Consider the following 19890-nt stretch of genomic DNA (forward strand, 5'->3'; position numbering starts at 1 on the left):
CCCCTACTCCCTCCGGAAGCTAAGGAGGTGGATATTCATAGTGGAGTGAAGAGTAAAGGACTGCTTCTTCAGGAATTTGGGATCAGACAGCGGAGCTGGGATCGGGTGTCTCCAGGACACAAAGCCTGGTGTGTTTGTTCACCTTGGTGGGGACCTGAGCTTAATCCTAGGGGGAGCACATAGGGAGGCATGCATGGGAGCTCAGGTGACGATGACTCCTCTTTCCTGGCCCCTGTAGGTTGGCGTCCTACGAGTGGGTCTGTTAAGAACATGCACTGGGTGACTTCTGAATGTCTTTTTCAGGAAGAATTATAGAAAAAAACCATCGTGTAAAAATCCCGTAGGGAGCTGGATGACGTGCTGGGCAGAGTGCTAGACCTGGAGTCAGGAAGACCTGAGTTCAAATGTGACCTCAGTCACTAGCTGTGTGGCTGAGCAAGTGCCTCAGTTTCCTCATCTGTAAAGTGGAAATACTATCACCTACCTCAGGGTTGTTGTGAGGATCAAATGAGATGATGTATGATAGTGATAGATGTGGTGGATGAATGCCGGCTGCTATTATCGGCCCAGGTCACTTGATCTTGGGTTCTAGAAACCTGATCACTAGAGCACAGATTAATAAATGTCTGTTGAACTGTCAGGTGTGTCCAGCTGAAGCCTGTTACCCAAATAGCATTTGGCTGAAGTAATATTCTTGCTAGAAAAACAGAAACTAAGGGAAGCATTTCGATATAAAAAATAACAATAGGGTTATTAACATTAATAACAATGGGGGGAGGGGGGTGATTGAGAAAGAAAAAAGAATGTGCTTTTGGGGGCCAAGAAAGGGAAAGGTGTGTGCAGCCTTCACACAAACCTCCACCTCCTAATTACGGGCTGTCTGGATTTGGATCTGCCACTTTCATCCACCCGACCTTGGGCAAGTCATGTTAGTCATCTGTAAATGGGGGTGGGAGGTGGACTTGGGGGGGTCTCAGATTACTTCAAGATTTTCATTGCTGATCCTCAGCTTCCTCACCCGTAAAATGGGAACCTTGGTCCTTATACTCCCAACCTCCCAGGACCATTGAGGACCCTGAGTCTGCCACGTCTGTCGTCCTTGGCTTGGGATTGTTTTCCAGTAGCGGTGATGGAGCTAGGCTGATCCTGACACCCACCCTCACATAGGGCCCCCTGGTGGCAGCCAGTGAGATGGATGATTGGGGGAAGGATACAGGCTTGGGGCCATAAAATTGGGAAAACTTAGCTGGCCCCTTGGCAAGGGTAAGATGATGCTGCGAGAACAGTAATAAAGATGGCTGTCATTCCTGTAAGACTGTAAGGATTGCAGTGTGTGTGTGTGTGTGTGTGTGTGTGTGTGTGTGTGTGTGTAAGAGAAACAGATGGAGGGAGAGGGAGAGAAGCAGACAGAGAAAAGCAGAGAGAGAGAGAAGAGAGGGGGAGAGAGAGAGAGCGAGCGAGCAAGCCTGCCTTACAGCAAAGCTGGGAAGTGGATCCCTATTATCCCCTGTTTTACAATACTAGCCAGCGTTTATGTTTAGACTAATAGCTAGCAATGATTATTTTATAGATAGAGAAACTGAGGCTAGGAGAGGTTATGACCAGACCCACTCAGCTAGGGTGTCAGACATGGCTTGAATCTGGCTCTTCTGCCTACAAGCCCTGCCCTTTTCTTCTTTACTTTTCTCCTGGCCCCCTCCCACTCCCCCCATCCCCATCCCTCCTTCCCTACTCTACCATGTCAGCCAGAGTGACAATTCCCTTAACTCTGACGTGTGAGCGGCAGGAGATGCTTGGGCCAGGCCAGTGGACGTGTGTGATCTTGGAGCAGGACTCGTGCTCAGAAATAATCAGTTTGGCTTTTAACGGGAGCCTTTGGTTTTCCCACAGGCATCGAGTTCCTCAAAGGATTTCGGGTGGTCCTGGAGGAGCTGAAGTCGGAGGGCCGCCAGTGCCAGCAGATGTTCCTGAAGGACCCGAAGCAGCTCAACAGTAGTTTTAAAAGAACCGTAAGTCTCATGTTAGTGACAGCATGGTGTTGTTTAGAGAAGGGACAGGCCTATGGAGCCCCACCAGCCTGTCCAGGAAGAAGGAATTAAGTAAGCTGCCTCTGTCCTCCTGAGCACACTCCTCAGCCCCTGTTCTATGACAGTGATCACAGACATCTAACAAGGGTGAGGCAGTAAGGCTTTGCAACAGGGTGCTGAATTTGGAGGGGGCTAACAGCACTCTTAGGCCTTCAGCAGAGCACGAACTTTAGAAATTAGTGCCTAGGTAGAAAGAATTATTAGTTAAAACAAAGGTACCTGATGCTGGACAAAAGTGAGAGCCTTCCCACTGCCCAAGAAGTGACCTCAGTCTGATGCCTTGTAGTCTTTTTCTTTGCTGCTTCTCCTCTCACCCCCAAGTAAACACAATTTGTATTTACCCCAGGTGCAAAAATTCTTAATGTTCTTATCACAAAGCATAAGGGTCTTTCCAGTACGATTTGGGGAGAGAGGAGAGGCTGTGCATGTGATAATTTGAACTAAAATGTTAATAACTGATGCATCTTATTACCCCCACACTGATGGCAGTGTTGGTGCCTGGCTTGATTTGTCAAGGGATGTGTAGGATAGAAACCAAAAATTGGCCTGGAACAGTCCAGGGTGGGGGATGGGGGTTGGCCCATCTCCATCATCTGTTAGTAACTCCCTGTGATGGGTCCAAGCAAACACTGGCCGGGTCACTTATTGAATCCGCTCACCCAGCCTGCTCTCTCTGCCTTCTTCCAGGGCATGGAATCTCAGCCTTTTCTGAACATGAAATTTGAAACCGACTACTTTGTCAAGATCGTGCCCTTTCCTTCCATTAAAAATGAAAGTAATTACCACCCCTTCTTCTTCCGGACTCGACGTAAGTACAGCTTCTCCCACCATCCACGGAGGGTCATTTCTGGGGTGGTAGCCAATAACACGCCCACACGCCCAGGAAGCACTCTGGAGAATAAGCTCGTACCCAGGATGGAGATGGGATCTCTGTTCCAAGGCAAAGGGCTCATAGCAAAGATTCTGGGACCAGAAGCCAGTGAGCTAATGAAGGAACCTCCCCACTGTTCAGTCCTAGGGTGGAGTTCTTCCTTGGGGAAGGTGGTTCAGAATTTAGGGTTCAGCTGGGCTGTTGTTATTGGGAGGGGGAAAAGTGGAAACATTGCTTTCTCCTGACAAAAGTGTGAATGTGGATGGGTTGGGAGACGTCCTAGGCAGCTCTTAGACTCTAAGTTATAGATTATAAATTATTGTACTTATATGGATCTACAGAGTGGGTTTCCTCATGGGATCTCCCAGTACCATTTAAATTACTGGTCCACATCATGCCCTGCCTTTCCACCTGAATGAATGAATCAATCAATGAATGGGAGGCATCTTAGGGGAGTGGGTAGAGAGCTGCCCTTGGGTTCAGAAAGTCTGGCCTCTGACACACTCTCTACAGGTCACTTAACTTAGTGCCTCGCCAACGCTCTTAGTCCGCTTTGGAGAGCTTCCTCAAGTTTAGTCAGCACACATTTCTGTAGTGCCCGTGTTTTTCCCCAATGTGCTAAGGATACAGAGGAAGGCAGAAAATAGCAAGAAAAAAAACCTTAGGCAGCTGGGTGGCGTAGTGGATAGAGCTCTGGCCCTGGAGTCAGACAGGCTTGAGTTCAGATTCAGCCTCAGACACTTACTTGCTGCATGACCCTGAGGAAGGCTTACCCTCTCGGTGCTATCGGCAGTTCTAAGGCATGGAGGTGTTTGTTTGAGGGAATATTTGTAAGAGGTATTTTTTTCTCCTGATGTATAATTGTGTTGAGATTGTTGCTGTCATAAACAATAATAAATCACTGGGGCTTACACTTTTGGCCGTGTTCAGTCTGTAATTGTAAAATGTCTGTTACTAATTTTCGGCACCTAATATTCATGTTATTATAAGCGGTAAATAAACATCGCTCCAATTAAACAAAATAAAGGGTGGAGAATACTAGGCTTGGAGTCAGGAAGATCTGACTTGAAGTTCCACCTTGGCTGTGTGATCCTGGGCAAGGCCTCAGCCTCAGTTTTGTCGTCTGAGAAATAGGAAGAATACTAGCACCTCTCTCATGGGGTTGCAGTGCAAGTCAAAAGAGAGAATGCACGTAAAGCCATTTGCGTCCTCTGAGCTTTATAGAATGGTTTTGTTGGTGAGTCGTTTTCAGTCATGTCTGACTTTCTGTGGCCCCATTTGGGGTTTCCTTGGCAGAGATATTAGAGTGGTTTGCCATTTCCTTCTCCGGCTCATTTTACAGATGAGGAAACTGAGGCAAACAGGGTCACACAGCTCATATCAGAGGCGTGATGCAAACCCAGACCTTGCTGACTCCAAGTCCAACAATTTCATCCACTACTGCATGCCTCCCTCTCCGTGTTATTTAATCTTATTCTGCTAATTATTTCATGCGCCTCTCCCTAAAGATGATCAGATCCTCGAGGGGGGACGTGTCCTGATGTCTTTGTGTCCTCCCCAAAGCCTTGCACAACACTACACTCCAATGTTTGTTGAATGAATAAATGTAATTTGCTTTCGCCTGCACAGTGAGATGCTGGTAGCAGGTAAATGATTGATTTTTTTTTTTAATTTTCTCTCGCTAGCATGTGAATTGCTGCTCCAGCCGGACAACCTGGCCTGTAAGCCTTGTAAGTAAAACTCTTAACAGCCTGACCCGCGTGCCCATATTCATCCGTTCGGGCCTGGCGGCCATGCTCCAGGGTCTCATTCTCCCTCCTCCGTCTCCACAGTCTGGAAGCCCAGGAATCTCAACATCACCCAGCAAGGCCTGAATATGCAGGTGTCCTTCGACCACGCCCCTCATAACTTTGGGTTTCGTTTTTACTATCTTCACTACAAGCTCAAGCACCAAGGTCCCTTTAAACGGAAGACGTGCAGGCAGGTAAGCCAAATGAAGGACATCCGTCTCATTCATTTCAACTAATAAGCATTTGTTGGATGGCTAGGGGAGGCCATAGTGCACAGAGCACTGGGCCTGGAGGCAGGAAGACCTGAGTTCAGAAGTGCCCTCAGACACTCACTAGCTGTGTGACCCTGGGCAAGTCACTTAACCTTGTTTGCCTCAGTTTCCTCATCTGTAAAATGAGCCAGAGAAGGAAATGACAAACCACTCCAGCATCTTTGCTAAGAAAACCCCAAATGGGATCACGAAGAGTTAAACATGACTGGGATGACTGAGCAGTAACAAAGGCATTTGTAAGCACCTACTAGGTGGTTTGGGGACACAAAAATGAGACACTCCCTGCCTTAAAGAAGCTTACATTCTGGGGAGGGGGGCAATGCTGTATCACATAAACAGGTGAATACTCAGATATCCTCAAAGGCACACAAAAAATTTCAAGATGGACCTAGCACTAGCATCTGGGAAGGCCCACTATTGGCAGCCTTGGAGGAAGTCAAAGACTCTAAAAGGATGTGTCTTCTTCCTGTTTTTCATCTTCCAAGCAGATGGACCTAAATTAAAGCCTCATTAAGTGATAAAACTCCATTATGGCTCCCAAAGGGCCCCCCGTGTCCTATTTATTGCTCAGTGGTCTTCCCTTGGCCTCAAGTAAGAACATTCTTTAGAACTGACTGTTTCCGGACATTGGACCTCGAGTGGCCAGGTGTGACAACTCAGCCAAAACTTTTAACAACCTGAGGTGAACAGACTTGTTTGGTTCCTTTTCCAAAGATAAATCTGTGTTTGCTTTGAGCACAGGGAGGGATGGGCCTTATGGATCTGGAGGAATCTTAAATACTCTTTTCAAGAAGGTAAATTTTTAAATATATATTTTTATTATATTGCAGGAACAAAATGCAGAGATAACCAGCTGCACCCTTCAGAATGTCTCTCCAGGGGATTATATAATTGAGGTAAAAAGCTCTGAAACTGTTCATTGGAATCCAGGTTTAATCTTCTAAAATAAATATTTCTTGCTATCTTTTGTTTTCTATCAAATACCTTTCCCACTGTACCCTTGTCCCTCCCTGCACTGCCTCCCAGAGAGCCACCCCCCTTATAATAAAGACATTTTTGGAAGTGAAAATGAAAAAAGTGAAGCAAATCTAAGCAACCTGTGTAAAAAGTCTGAAGGAGGCAATGTTCCCCACCCATCCTCCTCCTCTTCTGCATAGAAGAGTTAGAGGGCATCCCCTCCTATCTCTTTAGGGCCAAATCTGATCCTTTTAATTTTGCAATCATAAGTGATTAAATGAGAAGGAAATGGCAAACTACTCCAGTATCTTTCCAAAGAAAACCTCCAAAGGGGTCACGAAGAGTCTGACACAATTGGAAACAACTGAACAACAACACAGATTTTGCAAGGGGGCTTAATTTTAACCAGAAATGTCAAGTATCATGGCCTAGTATCAGAAGAGTCAGATTGGTCAAAGACCTGGGTTCAGATTGTGGCTTTGCTTCTAATTCTCTGTGTAACTGTAGGCCCCTCTCCGGGTCTCAGTTTTTCATCTCTAAAATGAGGGGGTTGTAGCCTCTGACCTCTGAGGCCCAACTCTATATCTGTTCTTCTATGCAGATTCTTCTAGCCTTAAAAACATGAGGTTTTGGCTGCTTTATGGAATTGTTCTGTGAGTCAGTGATTTTCTTGACTTGGTGAAGGCACCATGGGTTTTTGAGTTTGGACTTTCTCCTCCACACAAGATTGACCCCCAGATGATGGATGTTTCCAGCCATGGAAAACATGGAAAGCATCTACTACTTAATTGGTAGAAGGGTCATGGACCCAGGAGGGAGAAGGAAGTTCCCACATAGATGAGAGCTACGTGTCCTTGAAGGTTTGCAGCTGAGTTCTGAAATAATTGACCAAAGCTGGACCTGTTCTGGGCTTTCCCATTTTCCTCATCTGTCAAGTGATGGGATAATGGGGTGTTACCCTTTCGGTAAACCTCACAGAGTGCAGCCCTAACCAGATTAAAATATAATCGGGAAATATTAAAGGAAATAAATATAAACACACTAGGACATAGATAATATTAATTTGTGGTTTTCTAAGTCAGCATGTGGCAGCAGGGACATGGTTTCTATGTGAGTTTTCCCACACTGGGCGCCTCACTCTCTTCTCTCTCTGATGGTCTCTATAATTCTATTTAAGACTTAAACTCAGTTCCTGAATTACCTCCAAACACTTATCAATCAACAATCCTGGGATTTTTTCTATTTCAAAAGCCCAGCGCCCTACCTGTCCTTCCTTTATCTGCCCCCACATGGTGGAATTTTTGCCCTCCTCATTTTCATCCTGGCTAAGATGACTGTTTAAGATTGTCAATTCACATGTGCACAGGTGGGAGGGAGAAGCTACGATGTTCAGAATTAGATAATGGAGTTTATTAAGATGAGTCTTCTCTCCCTTCTAGCTTGTGGATGACACAAATACAACCAGAAAAATGATGCATTATGCCTTCAAGCCAGGTAAGCAGTCTCTTTTCTCAGAGCAACCCTGCTTTGGGTCCCTAGAAGACAAAGAATCTAAGGCTTTCCAAGCCTCCCCTGCCCCTTGGATCATCATTGAGAAACATCCACCAGATCCCATTTTTTCTGGAAAGGTTTTGATGCTTACTACACACGTGACCTTGAGGAAGTCACATCCCCTCTGTAAACACAGGATTGTCTGAAGGTGCATGTGTCTGACTTGGCTTCCCTTCTGGCTCTGAACTTCTAAGACAATCTCCCCCGAGTTACCTGTAGTCTAACAGATTCTCCTGGGGATCTGTTCTAGTTCCTGCATCAAAGAAAAGGGACTCTATGAATCCCTTTGAATAAGTTGAAACTAGCATGGCACGGTAGAAAGGGCAGTGGGTTTGGAGTCAGAGACCTGGGTTCAAATCCTGGCTCAGCTGCTTACTTACCTGTGTGTTCACTTCACCCTCCCTGTGTCTTCATTTGTAAACTGAGGGTACAGATTTGATGGCCTCTCAGGTCCTGCTCACCTATGGAGTTGTGAGCCGATAGATTAAAAATGGCAGCAGCTGTTTTTAATGGAGCTGATAAAAATGGCGGCAGCTGTTTTTAAGGGAGTTGGGGGGTATTAATAATTACAAAAGTAACAGTGGTGGTGGTGATGCCTGACATTAACAAAGCGCTTAAAGATTTGCAAAGTGTTTTATCTCATTAATTTTTATTAAGATCATTCCATTATTAGCACCTTTATCTCATTTGATCCTCACAAGAACCCAGTCCCTCCTTTATGGATAAGGAAACTGAGGCTGAAAATTGAAATGTCTTTCTAGTAAGTGTCTTGAAGGAAGATCTGAACTCGTTTCTTCTGACTCTTAAGTCCACTGTGCCACCTGGTGGCCTCGAATGGAATAGCAGAGTTCATCTCATGGTGTGAGCAAGCTGAACCCAGCCATGTAACACCCCGAGCTTCACTTTCTGCATCTACAGAATTAGAATAATGATGAGGATGGTAATAGTTGATGGTGATAGTTACAGTGATAATTAAAACAATAATTATAATGATTATGATAATGATAATAATTGTTATAAGAATGATATATTACAATGGTAATTATTATAATGATGATAATGGTTCTAATGATGGCGATGATCATTTATAATCATGATATAATTACAATGGTAATTAAAATGATAATTATAATGACTGTGATAACGATGTTAATACTTATTATAAGGATGATACATTACAATGGTGATTATTATAACGATGATAACAATGATTATAATAATGATCATGTGATTATAGTAGCGATGTCATTACTGTGATGATCATTATGATGGTGATGATGATGATACTGATAATTGTTAGAATGCTGATAATTACAATAAGCGCACCACTTTCCTCCCCGGTGCTGTGGGGGCCTGAAAGTCTTCAGAAACGTGGGTAGGCTTGATGGCGATGGTGGTGGTGGTGCCGCTGTGTCTGCGTGTCTCATATCTGAGGGCTATCCTTCCTTTTCGAACCCTAGTGCATTCTCCCTGGGCTGGGCCCATCCGGGCCATCGCCATCACAGTCCCATTGGTCGTCATCTCTGCCTTTGCAACGCTCTTCACCGTGATGTGTCGCAAGAAGCAGCAAGGTAACTCTCGGGTCAGTGTTGCCTTCCAGGGAGGGTTGCAATGGGGGCTCTGGAGAGATACCTGGTGGACCAGCTGCATTTGAGGTCGGCTCAGCCACTCACTTGCCCTGGGAAGGCAGAGACGTCGCTCAGGTTTGGGTTCCTGTTCAGAAGCGCGGAGACAGCTGCGTGCAGTAGATAGTGGGCCAGTCCTGCAGCCCAGATGACCTCAGCTTGAGTCCAGCCCTGACATACACTAGCTCTCTGACTGCAGGCAAGGCTGTACAGCTGTCAGTGCCAGGGAGCCCTTTAAGACATTCAGTTGCTGAGCTTTATTGGTGGAGAGAGTTTTCATACCTGAGAATTCCCATCACAGGTCCAAACTGTGCACCCTCCATCTCATACAAGGAAAGAGCTTTGAAATTATAAATTGTGATGGAATAGGAAGTGATCACCATCATCAATTTTAAAAGTAAAATCCCAGTGTGTAGAGGTGGGGGGCTATGGGTGTGAAGTGGTGCATGTACATTCAGGCAGACTTGCCCATTTGGTTAGTTTGATGGCTTATTGTTTTAAGAGAGTGTTCAGTAGGGGCAGGAGGGCTCACTATCCCCATAAAATATTTTTTTAAAAGCACCATGAATGTTTAAAAAAAAAAAGGAAACACATTTGAAAATGAGAAGTCTGAGTACCCTGTGGCCTGGTTTTATGTCTAACACAGAATTGGCCATTCCATATCCCAAGGACTAGAAGCAAACTGGGGGTTATCTTCCTCTGCACCACCCCTCTCCCCAGCCAATAAGTTGCCAGGACCAGGTGATTGTCTTTCTGTGACATCTTTGGCAACCCCTTCCTTCTCTCTACCCACTGGTAGTAACTTGCCTCAGACCCTTAATCGCCTTTCCCCTAGGCTGTTCTAATAGCCTCCTAGTCAGTCTCTTGACTACTTCTGTCTCTTTAATCCACATTCACGTAGCTCCCAAAGTCACATTGCTAAGGTACCAGAATGATCATGTCCCTCGGGAGAGTGCTCAGATGCCTTCAGTGGCTCACTGTTGCCTCTAGGATAAAATACAGACTCCAGAGCTTGACACTCAAGGCCTTCCACCACTGACTCTGGCTTATTTAGCGTGATTGCCTTTTGTACACTATATAAGACACATCAACCATCACAGAGTGTGACACACGTGTTGTCTCCACTTTTCAGAAACATCTTCAAAGCTTAGCTCCAGCGTTATCTTCTCCCTGCAGCCCTCCCCTGAGAAAGTATTTTCTCCTGTTGCTAATCTTTTTAGTGTACCTTGTCTGGAAATTTCTTTGGCTTCCATTACTTTTAGCTAGATGGCACAGTGGATAGATTGCCTAGCTTGGAGTCAGGAAGACCCGAGTTCAAATAAGCTCTGTGACCCTGGGCAAGTTACTTACCCCTGTCAGCCTCAGTTTCCTCATCTGTAAAATGATCTGGAGAAGGAAAACCCCAACTGGAGTCACAAAAAATCAGATAACTGAAATGAGTCAACAACATAACTTTCTGCCTTGCGTTATATTTATCTGGATAGCTGTGGTATCTTTCCTCACCACCCTTAGGAAGAATTGAATTCAACTAATATTTATTAAGCTTATAATTAATAAGTAGCAGCATGGTCTAGGGGATGGAGAGCTGGTCTTTAAATCAGCGCAAGTTTGGTTCAAAGTCCCAACTTTGGCATATGTTTGCTGAGTAACCACTGGGAGGTCACTAGGAGAACCCCAGGCAGAATGTGCTAAGGCTTACCGTTGTAGCGTCTGCATTGGTCATGGGAGTGCCTTCCCGGGAAACTCTATAGGCCAATGAAATCACAGACTTGGACCAAAAAAGGGCAAGGTGCCATGGAAGGCCCCAGGATACAAAAAAGAACTGGTCTCTCTTCTCAGGGTGTTTGTCATCAAAAAGAATAATTAAAAATAAGAGCTAGTATTTATATAAACACTTTAGGCTTGTGCCATTAAATTTTAAGCTCCTTAAGGTCAGAGACTGTCTTTTGCCATTTTTTGTATCCCCAGCACTTAGCACAGTGCCTAGCACATAGTAGATGCTTAATAAATGTTTATTGACATTACTGGGAGGAGGCTTGGATTTTTGATTTTGTGAGCATTGATCCTTACATCACTCTTATGAGGTAGATGCTATTATTATCCTCAGAAACTGAGGCAAACAGGTTAAGTGACTAACTCAAGGTCACACAGCTAGTAAATGTCTGAGGCCATATTTGAACTCAGGTCTTCCTGATTCCAGCCCCAATACTTTACCCACTATACCATCTAACTCTCTCTAGGCCTAAAAGTCATGCCCTGTGATAAGGAATTATTTCAGGAGGGAGAGAATACTAAAATGGAGGTGAATGGATGGGGTAAGAGCATCAGAGTTGGCTTCCTAGAGGAGGTGACCCCTGTACTGAATTTTGAAGGAGGTTCTGAATTTTAAGAGGCTGAGACGAGAAGGTGGAGAATGTAAGCCTCTTGAGGGCATCGTCTGTTTCATTTTTCTTTTATAACCCCAGTGGCTAGCATGCAGTAGGTGCTTAATAGTTGCTTTTTGCTTAAATGGAAGTGCAGTTGGATGGGGCAGCTGAGAAGTGATGGGTGGCGTAATTAAAACATGGTCCAACGCTTCTGCTTCCTATCAGCACAGACACGGCTCACTCCGACATGGGGGAAGTGTAGATTTAGCGAGTGTGGGAACCTTGGCCCACATGTGACTGACTTCAGGGAAGAAAGGATTCTGTCTTCTCAAAAAGTTCTCAGCCAAAAGTTAGCTCCCATCTTTTATCATGATGTTCTTGAGAAAGTGATGTGCACTTGCGCCCCCTGGTGGCCAGTATCTGGCTTTGCACTCTTTCTTGCTGCCAAGTCCAGTTGGTGTCTGTTCTTGCTGCCAAATACACCATCCTTTTAACCAGTGGGGATCGTGTGAAGGCTTGTGGGGTTTGCGTGGAGGGATGCCTCTCATGGGGAAAAAACCTGAGCTGTTTGCTCTTTTTTGAAAATGCATTTTTATTGATTTTTTTATATCACCATCATTTACCACCCTTCTTCTCCCTCTCAAAGAGATATCCCATATAACAAATAGCATCTAAAGATTTTTTAAAAAGAGGACAAAATCAGTATGACTGATAAATACATGGAAAAGTCTGAAAATACGTACATTATTCAACACGCACGGACAAGCTTATGTTGTTAGTCCTTAGGGAAAGGAGAAGTGTTGCCGTTGGGTGCCAACTGTATCTTCTTTTTCAATTTAGAAAATATATATTCACATTTAGATGAGGAGAGCTCAGAGTCATCCACGTACACGGCCGCGGCCCCCGGGGAGAGGTTCCATCCTCGGCCCAAAGTGTTCATCTGCTACTCCAGCAAAGACTGCCAGAAACACATGACCGTCATCCAGTGCTTTGCCTATTTCCTTCAGGACTTCTGTGGCTGCGAGGTAAGTGATGCCACTGCCCTGCCCAGCAGGGAACAGGACAGGTGTGACCTTCTTGGGAGGGCCCTTCCTGAAATCACCACTACTGTGGACCTTCTCAGAAAATGGTGTCTGTTCTGGGAGAGCAAGAGATGTGTAGCCTCATGCTGCTGGGATGAGGAGCCAATCCAATGTCTGTGATGTACCTTGCACCATATAAAAGTCAGTTATTTGTGGTTATTAGGTTGATGGTGGTGGTTATTACCAGCGAGAGGCAGCATGGGTCGGTGAACAAAGAACTGGCTTTAGAGACTGTGAGACCTGGGTTTGAGTCCCACCTACACAGTAGCTGTGTGACCCTGAGTAAGTCACTGGCTCTTTCCATGCCCAGGCAAACTCTCTGAGTGAGAGCCCAAGTTGTACAGATGTTGCTGATCCCGCCTCATCCCCGTGACACATACTCCTTCAGATACTCCAGCATTCCTCTTGAGTCTGCTTGGCTCCCATGTATCTAGAGCAGGGGCCCTTAGCCTGAGGTCTGTGACCTTGGCTCTTTCAATATCTGGATGACTGATGGATGTCTCTGTAGTTGGGTTCCTTTGTGATGCCATCTATTCTACCATATGCATTTCATAACCATTATTCTAAGAAGGCATCCATTGGCTGGACCAGATGCCAAAGGGGCCCATGGCACAAAGAAGGGGAAGGATTCTTGGCTTAAAGTCAGTCCAGGGCCCTTTGCAGGACACTCTAAGCTGTCTATTTCCCATCCTTAACCCCACCCTTCAAGACTAATTTTCCAGTAATGGTGTGACCCAACACTGGTGTTTCCCTCTTAAAGCTGCACATGATAAGACTGCCCCCTTGTGTTCAGATTACTTACTTACAATCCCTGGCCATTTTCCTGTTTATTTTTGAGATTTGCTCCCCTCCTAGGTTTGGTTTTTTGAGCCAAGTCTGTGGCAAGACTGGATTCCTGTTGTCCTCTTTCAGCAAACATTCCTTCCTCTTCCTCACCTCATCTGACCACCAAACACACACGGCCTCTTGACCTCCACGCCTTGCATCATTAGTGCCCTGCATCCTGGCCAGCTGTTTCACAGATGTGTAGTAGAGGTCACAGGGGGAGCCAGCCAGCAGTGGCCGGATCCTTGCCCAGCCATCTCTGCTCCTGGAGAAACAGCTTCCAGCCCCCTGGATCCGGCAGGATTGTCACCATAGATTCACTTTTCCCCCTCCCATTCATCTGACTTGTGTGACAATAGTGAGATAGAAAAAATACCCTAAGACAGTTCCACGTCATTGAACATGTTGTGTCTTCTGCATGCAGAGGGAGCAGGCGATGGAGACTGTGCATTTGGGTTGTTAACAGCCTGTCTCTGGTCACAGTTTCATGGAACAGAGACCATGATCAGATCTACTTTCCCACCTCCTGCTAAAAAAGCAACTCAAATGACTCCCAGTCATGCCTCTTCTTCCTTATACACACCATGCGATACCAAGACATGAGCATTTTCTGTATCCTGAAGGAATATGACATGAGGCATGGTGGCCTCAAGCCATGAAGACTCTGAGTTCAAATCCTGCTTCTGAAGCATCCTTGCTGTGTGACCCTGGGCAAGTCCTTTACCCTCCATGTGCCCCTGGCAACTCTTTGAGACTGTAAATACCCATCTATATTGCAAGAGGGGCTTTCCTCATGGGGAATGCCTAGAAGTCTAAAAAAAATTGCCATAGTTAAATCAACATTTTACATGTCCGCATGGCGACCCCCTCCATTGACCCAGATGGCAACCTTTCTCTTTTGCTCTGAATGATCTCTGGTTGAAAACAGTTTATTACTCTAAATACCAAGCTGAGGGGGTGGGTCTTCCATTATAGCTCTGTCTAGGCTGGTCCTCAGACAACAGACATACAGCATCCTAGATTTAGAACTGGGGGACCTCAGAGGGGACATCTACTCCAGCTTCTCATTTTTCACATGCCAGGGAAATGACTTGATGAAGGCCACAAAGGAAGCAAGTGTCTGAGGCAGGGTTCTAACTCCAAATGCAGCCCTTTTCCCCTCGAAGGACACCATACTCAAAGCCTTTCCAAAGTTTGCACACAAGAGAGGGGAAGGGGAGGCAGAAACATCATCTGGGACTCTGGCCATTTGTGAAGGAGGTGGGGATCCCCCACCTGGAAGTCTTTGGGCAGAGGTTGGGTGACCATCTGTCTGGAAGGGATCCTCACACAGGTATGGACTGGCCACTATTCAGATGGCCAGTGAAGTCCCTTACAGTTCAGTGACTTCAGGGAGTGACCCCATCTGTGTCTCTTCTTGTCTCCTCCTATTAGAATAGAAGCTCCTTGAGGGCAGGGTCTTTCTTCACTTTCTGTATTGATTATTCTAGTACTTAGCACAGTTCTTGGCACATAGTAAGCACTTGAGTGGTTTGGTTTTTTCTTTGTTTTTTAAATAGCAGCCATTTGTTTTCTTTTCCCAAACAAACAACAACAAAACACAAGTGAGTATAGTCCAGCAAGACATTCCTCCGCTGGCCAGGTCAAAAAAATACACACATATAAATAGATATCTAGATACTGATACCTAGCTACATCTATCTCCATATTGAGGATCGATCTCAACATCAAAATAGATACTGATTACCGCTATACCTCATTACACATCCTGTGTTGGACAGTTTTTATTTTGTTTTTTCCATTGGACAGTTTTCTAACTCCATTTTGTGTTAATGTCCACATTCAGGATTCGCTTTCTTTGAAACATTCAGTAGTTTTCTCTCCAGTATCTAAAGCTGTCTGGTCCGTGTCAGCCTTGGAGAGTTCAGCCAGTCAGCAAATATCTACTGTGTGCCAGGCACAGGATACAACAGGCTCAGATGGGTTTGTCCTGCTTCTGGCCATGTTTCTTTCCCCTTTCCTTCTCCCCCTTTCCCCTTCCCCTCTTCTTCTCCCCCTTCTCCCCTCTTCCCCTTCTTCTTACCACTTCTTCTTCCCCTCTTCCCCTTCCTCTTCCCTTCTTCTCCCCCTTTCCCCTCTTCCTTTTCCTCTTCCCTACTTCTTCCCCTCTTCTTCTTCCCCTCTTCCCCTTCCTCTTTCCTTCTTCTTCTTCTCCTCCTCTTCCCTTCTTCTTCTCATCTTCCCCTTCCCCTCCCTCTCTTCCCCTTCCTTTCTCCCCTCTTCCCCCTCCCCTCTTCCCTTTCTTCTCTCCCTTCTCCCCTCTTCTCCTCCCTCCTCCAGTGTAATGTATTCTTGCCATTCATTTAAGGTTCATTTCTTGTCAATCAAGGTTCCATTTTCTCCTATAGGTTGCCCTGGATCTGTGGGAAGACTTCAAGATGTGCCGGGAGGGGCAGAAGGAGTGGGTCATCCAGAAGATCCGGGAGTCCCACTTTGTCATCGTTGTGTGTTCCAAGGGGATGAAGTACTTTGTTGAGAAGAAGAGCTGTAAGCACAGGGGAGGGAGGAGAGGCGAGGCTGACGGAAGCGAGCTCTTCCTGGTGGCTGTGGCCACCATTGCCGAGAAGCTCCGCCAGGCCAAGCAGAGCTCAGCCGATCTGGGCAAATACATCGCTGTCTACTTCGATTACTCCTGCGAGGGCGATGTTCCCGGAGTGCTGGACCTGAGCACCAAGTACAAGCTCATGGATCACCTCCCCCAGCTCTATTCTCACTTGCACTCTCGAGATCTCAGCCCACAGGATCCAGACCTCTATCCCGTCAACCTCAGCAAGAGGAATTATTTTCGGAGCAAGTCTGGGCGGTCTCTATATGTGGCAATCTGCAACATGCACCAGCTTATTGATCAAGAGCCCGATTGGTTTGAGAAACAGTTCCTTCCTTTCCTTCCTCCCCCACTACATTACCAGGAGCCCATCATGGAGAAACTGGACTCTGGCTTGGTGCTGAACGATGGCATCTGCAAGCAGGTGGCTGAAGGCGACTTTTACCTGAAAGCCGAAGCCCCCATCCTTGGTGCTGGTGCTGCAGACTCTCATTTGGTCCTGCCCCATTTAAGCCTGGAAGAAGACGGGGACTCCCAAGACCCTCATGACGGCAGCTGTGTTCTCCGACCTTTGTTGCACACTGTGAAGGCAGTCAGTCCCCCCGATATGCCCAGGGATTCCGGCATTTATGACTCTTCTGTGCCATCATCAGAATTATCGCTGCCTCTGATGGAAGGACTTTTGATAGACCAAATGGAAACCTCTTCCATCACGGGGAGTGTCTCCTCTTCTTCAGGCTTAGGTGAGTGTCAATTTATCAAACATCAAGTGTGTGTCATGGCAAAATGGGGAGTTAGCTTTGTGCAGGTGCTCGAGGGCCAGCCTCTGCCTTGGAAGACCTTGGTTCCAGGACTGTCGCTGATCCAGGCTGGTTGTGTGACCCTGGGTGAGTTGCTTGCTTTCTTCCTGCCACGGTCAGCTCTGACCCTCTAAGTTACACAAGAGTTGTAGACGTGTTGTCAGAAGGAACGTCCACACTGAGAGCTCCTCCCACGTTCCCCCCTCCCCACAGTGAAATCCTAGGTCTGGCTTTCCACTTGGCCAAATACGCGTGGCACTGTGTGAGACTTTGGGGGTGCAGGGAGAAAAATAGAACACCCTGCCACTGAAGGAGCTTGCATTCTACTGGGAGGAAGCAATCTATGTGGAGGGAGGTGGGCTAATACAAAATTAATTTCAAGAAGTTTGTTGTTGTTCATTCTTTTCATTGTGTCCAACTCTTTGTGACCCCGTTTGGGGTTTTCTTGGCAGAGAGATTGGAGTGATTTGCCATTTCCTTCTCAGCTCATTTTATGGATGAGGAAACTGAGGCAAACGGGGTGAAGTGACTTGCCTAGGGTCACCCAACAAGGTCTGAGGCTGAAATTGAATTCAGGTCCTCCTGCCTCCAGGCCCAGTACTTTATTGGCTGCCTCACTGCCCCAATTTCAATATGGGGTGGGGGCAGTGTACATGCCAGTAAGGGTCAAGGAAGGTCCTATATGGGAGGTAATAAATGAGCTGTGCTTTGAAGCCAGAGGGAATGCATTCTTGGCATAGGGTACAGTCTGGACAAAGGCACAAAGGCGGGAAATTGGCTGTTGTGCACAGGGAGCAGCAGGCAGGCTGATTCAGGAAAAGGAATAATTGGAAATTATACTGGAAATCTAGGTGGGAACAAATCATGGAAGGCTTTGCAGATAGCAGAACGATGGATTTTTATCCCGGAGGTGGTGTGGAGCCGCCAAAGATTTCTTAACACGTCGGATTAGTGGATTAGTCCAAGTTGGGAACCTGGGTGTGGAGGAAATCGCCATTTGCTTGTGGATAATTAATGTCCATCACAGTGTGCCTTGGAGGAACAATTGCTCCAAACCACATCCTAATGTGATAGAGTGTGCCTGTATGTGCTGAGCGTGACCCCACAAGTTTTCAGTGTCCCCGGGTAAACTTGGATGTGGCCTTTCAGGACGGTATTCACATCCCTGGTTGCCGTTAAAACTTTTTCCATCACCTCTCGTGCTCAGACGTTGCGGCTTATTCCAGAGGTCAGAGTTCAGGTACGCTGTATGTACTCTGGGCTTTGCTCGCTTTTAAAAACTATGTTTTCATAGGAAATGCACTTATCTGTGATCATCATTTCTCTCCACTTAGGTTATAAGCTCCTGGAGGTCAGGGACTTCACTCCTTTTTATATTTATATTCACCAGTACCTGGTACATTCTTAGTAAGGCAGCCAGGTGGCCCAGTGCCTAGGGTCCAGAAGACCGGAGTTCAAATTCCTCCTCAGGCATTTATTAGCTGTGGAATTGATTGTGTGGCATGGGAGACAATGGTACAGGATTGCCCAGCATGGCGTGCCCACATCAGGGAAGGTGCTGTGCTCTGTGAGCAAAGCAGAATTGAAACAGCTCAAAGGAAATGCAGGATGTGCAAATTTAGAGAATCCACCCCAAATGTTCACATGGATTATAAAGTGTTTGGCACATAGTAGGTGCTATATAAGTGTTAGGTATTATTATTATTTTTATATAAATAAACTCACAGGTTAATTCTTATCCATTGACATTGCTAAAGAGCTTTAGGGTTTGTAGAGCATTTTCCTCACACCAACCCTCTGCAGTAGATGACGCTATAGATATTATTATCCACATTTTACAGATTAAAAACCCAGGACTCTGGAAGGTTCAGTCTTACTCATGTTCACACGGCAAGTAAAGACCTGAGATAAATTTGAACTCAGGTCTAGGATTTCAATTTCAGCATTCTTTCAATGACATCAATTTAATTTGGCAAGAATTTACTAAGCACTTACTTCTATCAGGCACTGAACTAGGCTCTAGGGGCACAAAACCAGAAACTAAAGAACCCCGACCCTCAGGGAGCTTCCAATGTACTCAGCCAGTCGTTAAACATTTGTTAAGCATGTATATATGTCAGGCCCTGTGCTAAGCACAAGGGATACAAAAAGAGGGAAAAGACAGTGTGTACCCTCAAAGAGCTTCCAGTCTACTAGGAAGAAAAAGCATGTGCACATGGAAAATAAATATTGACAAAGTAATCAGGAGAAGTTGGGGGGAGAAATGATAGTTACTCAGCAAACATGCATTAAGCACCTCTTGTATGCCAGATACTTTTCTAGGTACTGGGAATACGAAGACAGAAAAGCAACAATGTGCTCACAGATAAGTAAAGGCCAAGTTGTTTGCCTGTGGCACACTGTCTTTTCCCCACATCATTTTTTTCTCTCTTTTCTGCAGGTGAAGAGGAGCCCCCTGTCCTCCCTTCCAAGTGTGTCGATTCTGGAACATGTAAAGCTGGACTCAGTGGGCACAGTTTCACCGACGAACTCCCGGTGGTTGGCCCGTTATAACCTGACAGAGGATTCTAATGCATTGCCACTTTAGCAACAGCGGACAGCGCCTGTGTGTCAGTCAGCCCCTTGCCCCATCACCTCGCCTACTTGAAGGAATGAAAACCCTGCGTTTGGATGTTTAGAGGGAGCTTTTGGCCAGTACTAGTTCTCCTGCCCCTCCCTCCACCCTTGGGTTTGGTAAAACCCATCATCTGCAGACTCTTCAGAGAGCTTCACAAGGGGAGCCGATAAGCACAGGATGCCCATCTCCCCACATTAACTTGATTCCTTTGACCATGTTCACCTGTTCCTACCATTTTATACTTATAACTCAGCCTTGGATCTCCAAGTGGGGCAGAAGGGAAGAGGCATTCAAAAAGCAACCGCATTCAGGGAGAGAGAGAAATAGGACTGTCTTCATTTTCATTATGTCTCTAGGTCCATTTGGTTATACTTAGCACAGAAGGTAGAGATGTGGATTTTCAATTGAAATGATTCATGGAACAAAAACTTTTAAAGAAATT

General features: G+C 45.9%; 1 protein-coding gene across 1 annotated transcript in view; it reads left to right on the top strand.

The window, feature by feature from the left end:
* IL17RD (interleukin 17 receptor D) overlaps positions 1–19384 on the top strand; it is a 79582-nt gene extending 60198 nt beyond the window's left edge. The window contains exons 4-13 of the mRNA XM_036739459.1: positions 1891–2009; positions 2775–2895; positions 4644–4688; positions 4791–4942; positions 5851–5916; positions 7417–7471; positions 8989–9099; positions 12360–12544; positions 15835–16774; positions 19272–19384. Coding sequence (XP_036595354.1) covers positions 1891–2009; positions 2775–2895; positions 4644–4688; positions 4791–4942; positions 5851–5916; positions 7417–7471; positions 8989–9099; positions 12360–12544; positions 15835–16774; positions 19272–19384 — 1907 coding nt within the window. The remainder of the gene's footprint in view (positions 1–1890; positions 2010–2774; positions 2896–4643; positions 4689–4790; positions 4943–5850; positions 5917–7416; positions 7472–8988; positions 9100–12359; positions 12545–15834; positions 16775–19271) is intronic.
* The last annotated feature ends 506 nt before the right edge of the window (positions 19385–19890 follow it).

The sequence above is a fragment of the Trichosurus vulpecula genome, chromosome 9 (assembly GCF_011100635.1).
Source record: "Trichosurus vulpecula isolate mTriVul1 chromosome 9, mTriVul1.pri, whole genome shotgun sequence".
In the NCBI taxonomy this organism is placed as follows: Eukaryota; Metazoa; Chordata; class Mammalia; order Diprotodontia; family Phalangeridae; genus Trichosurus; species Trichosurus vulpecula.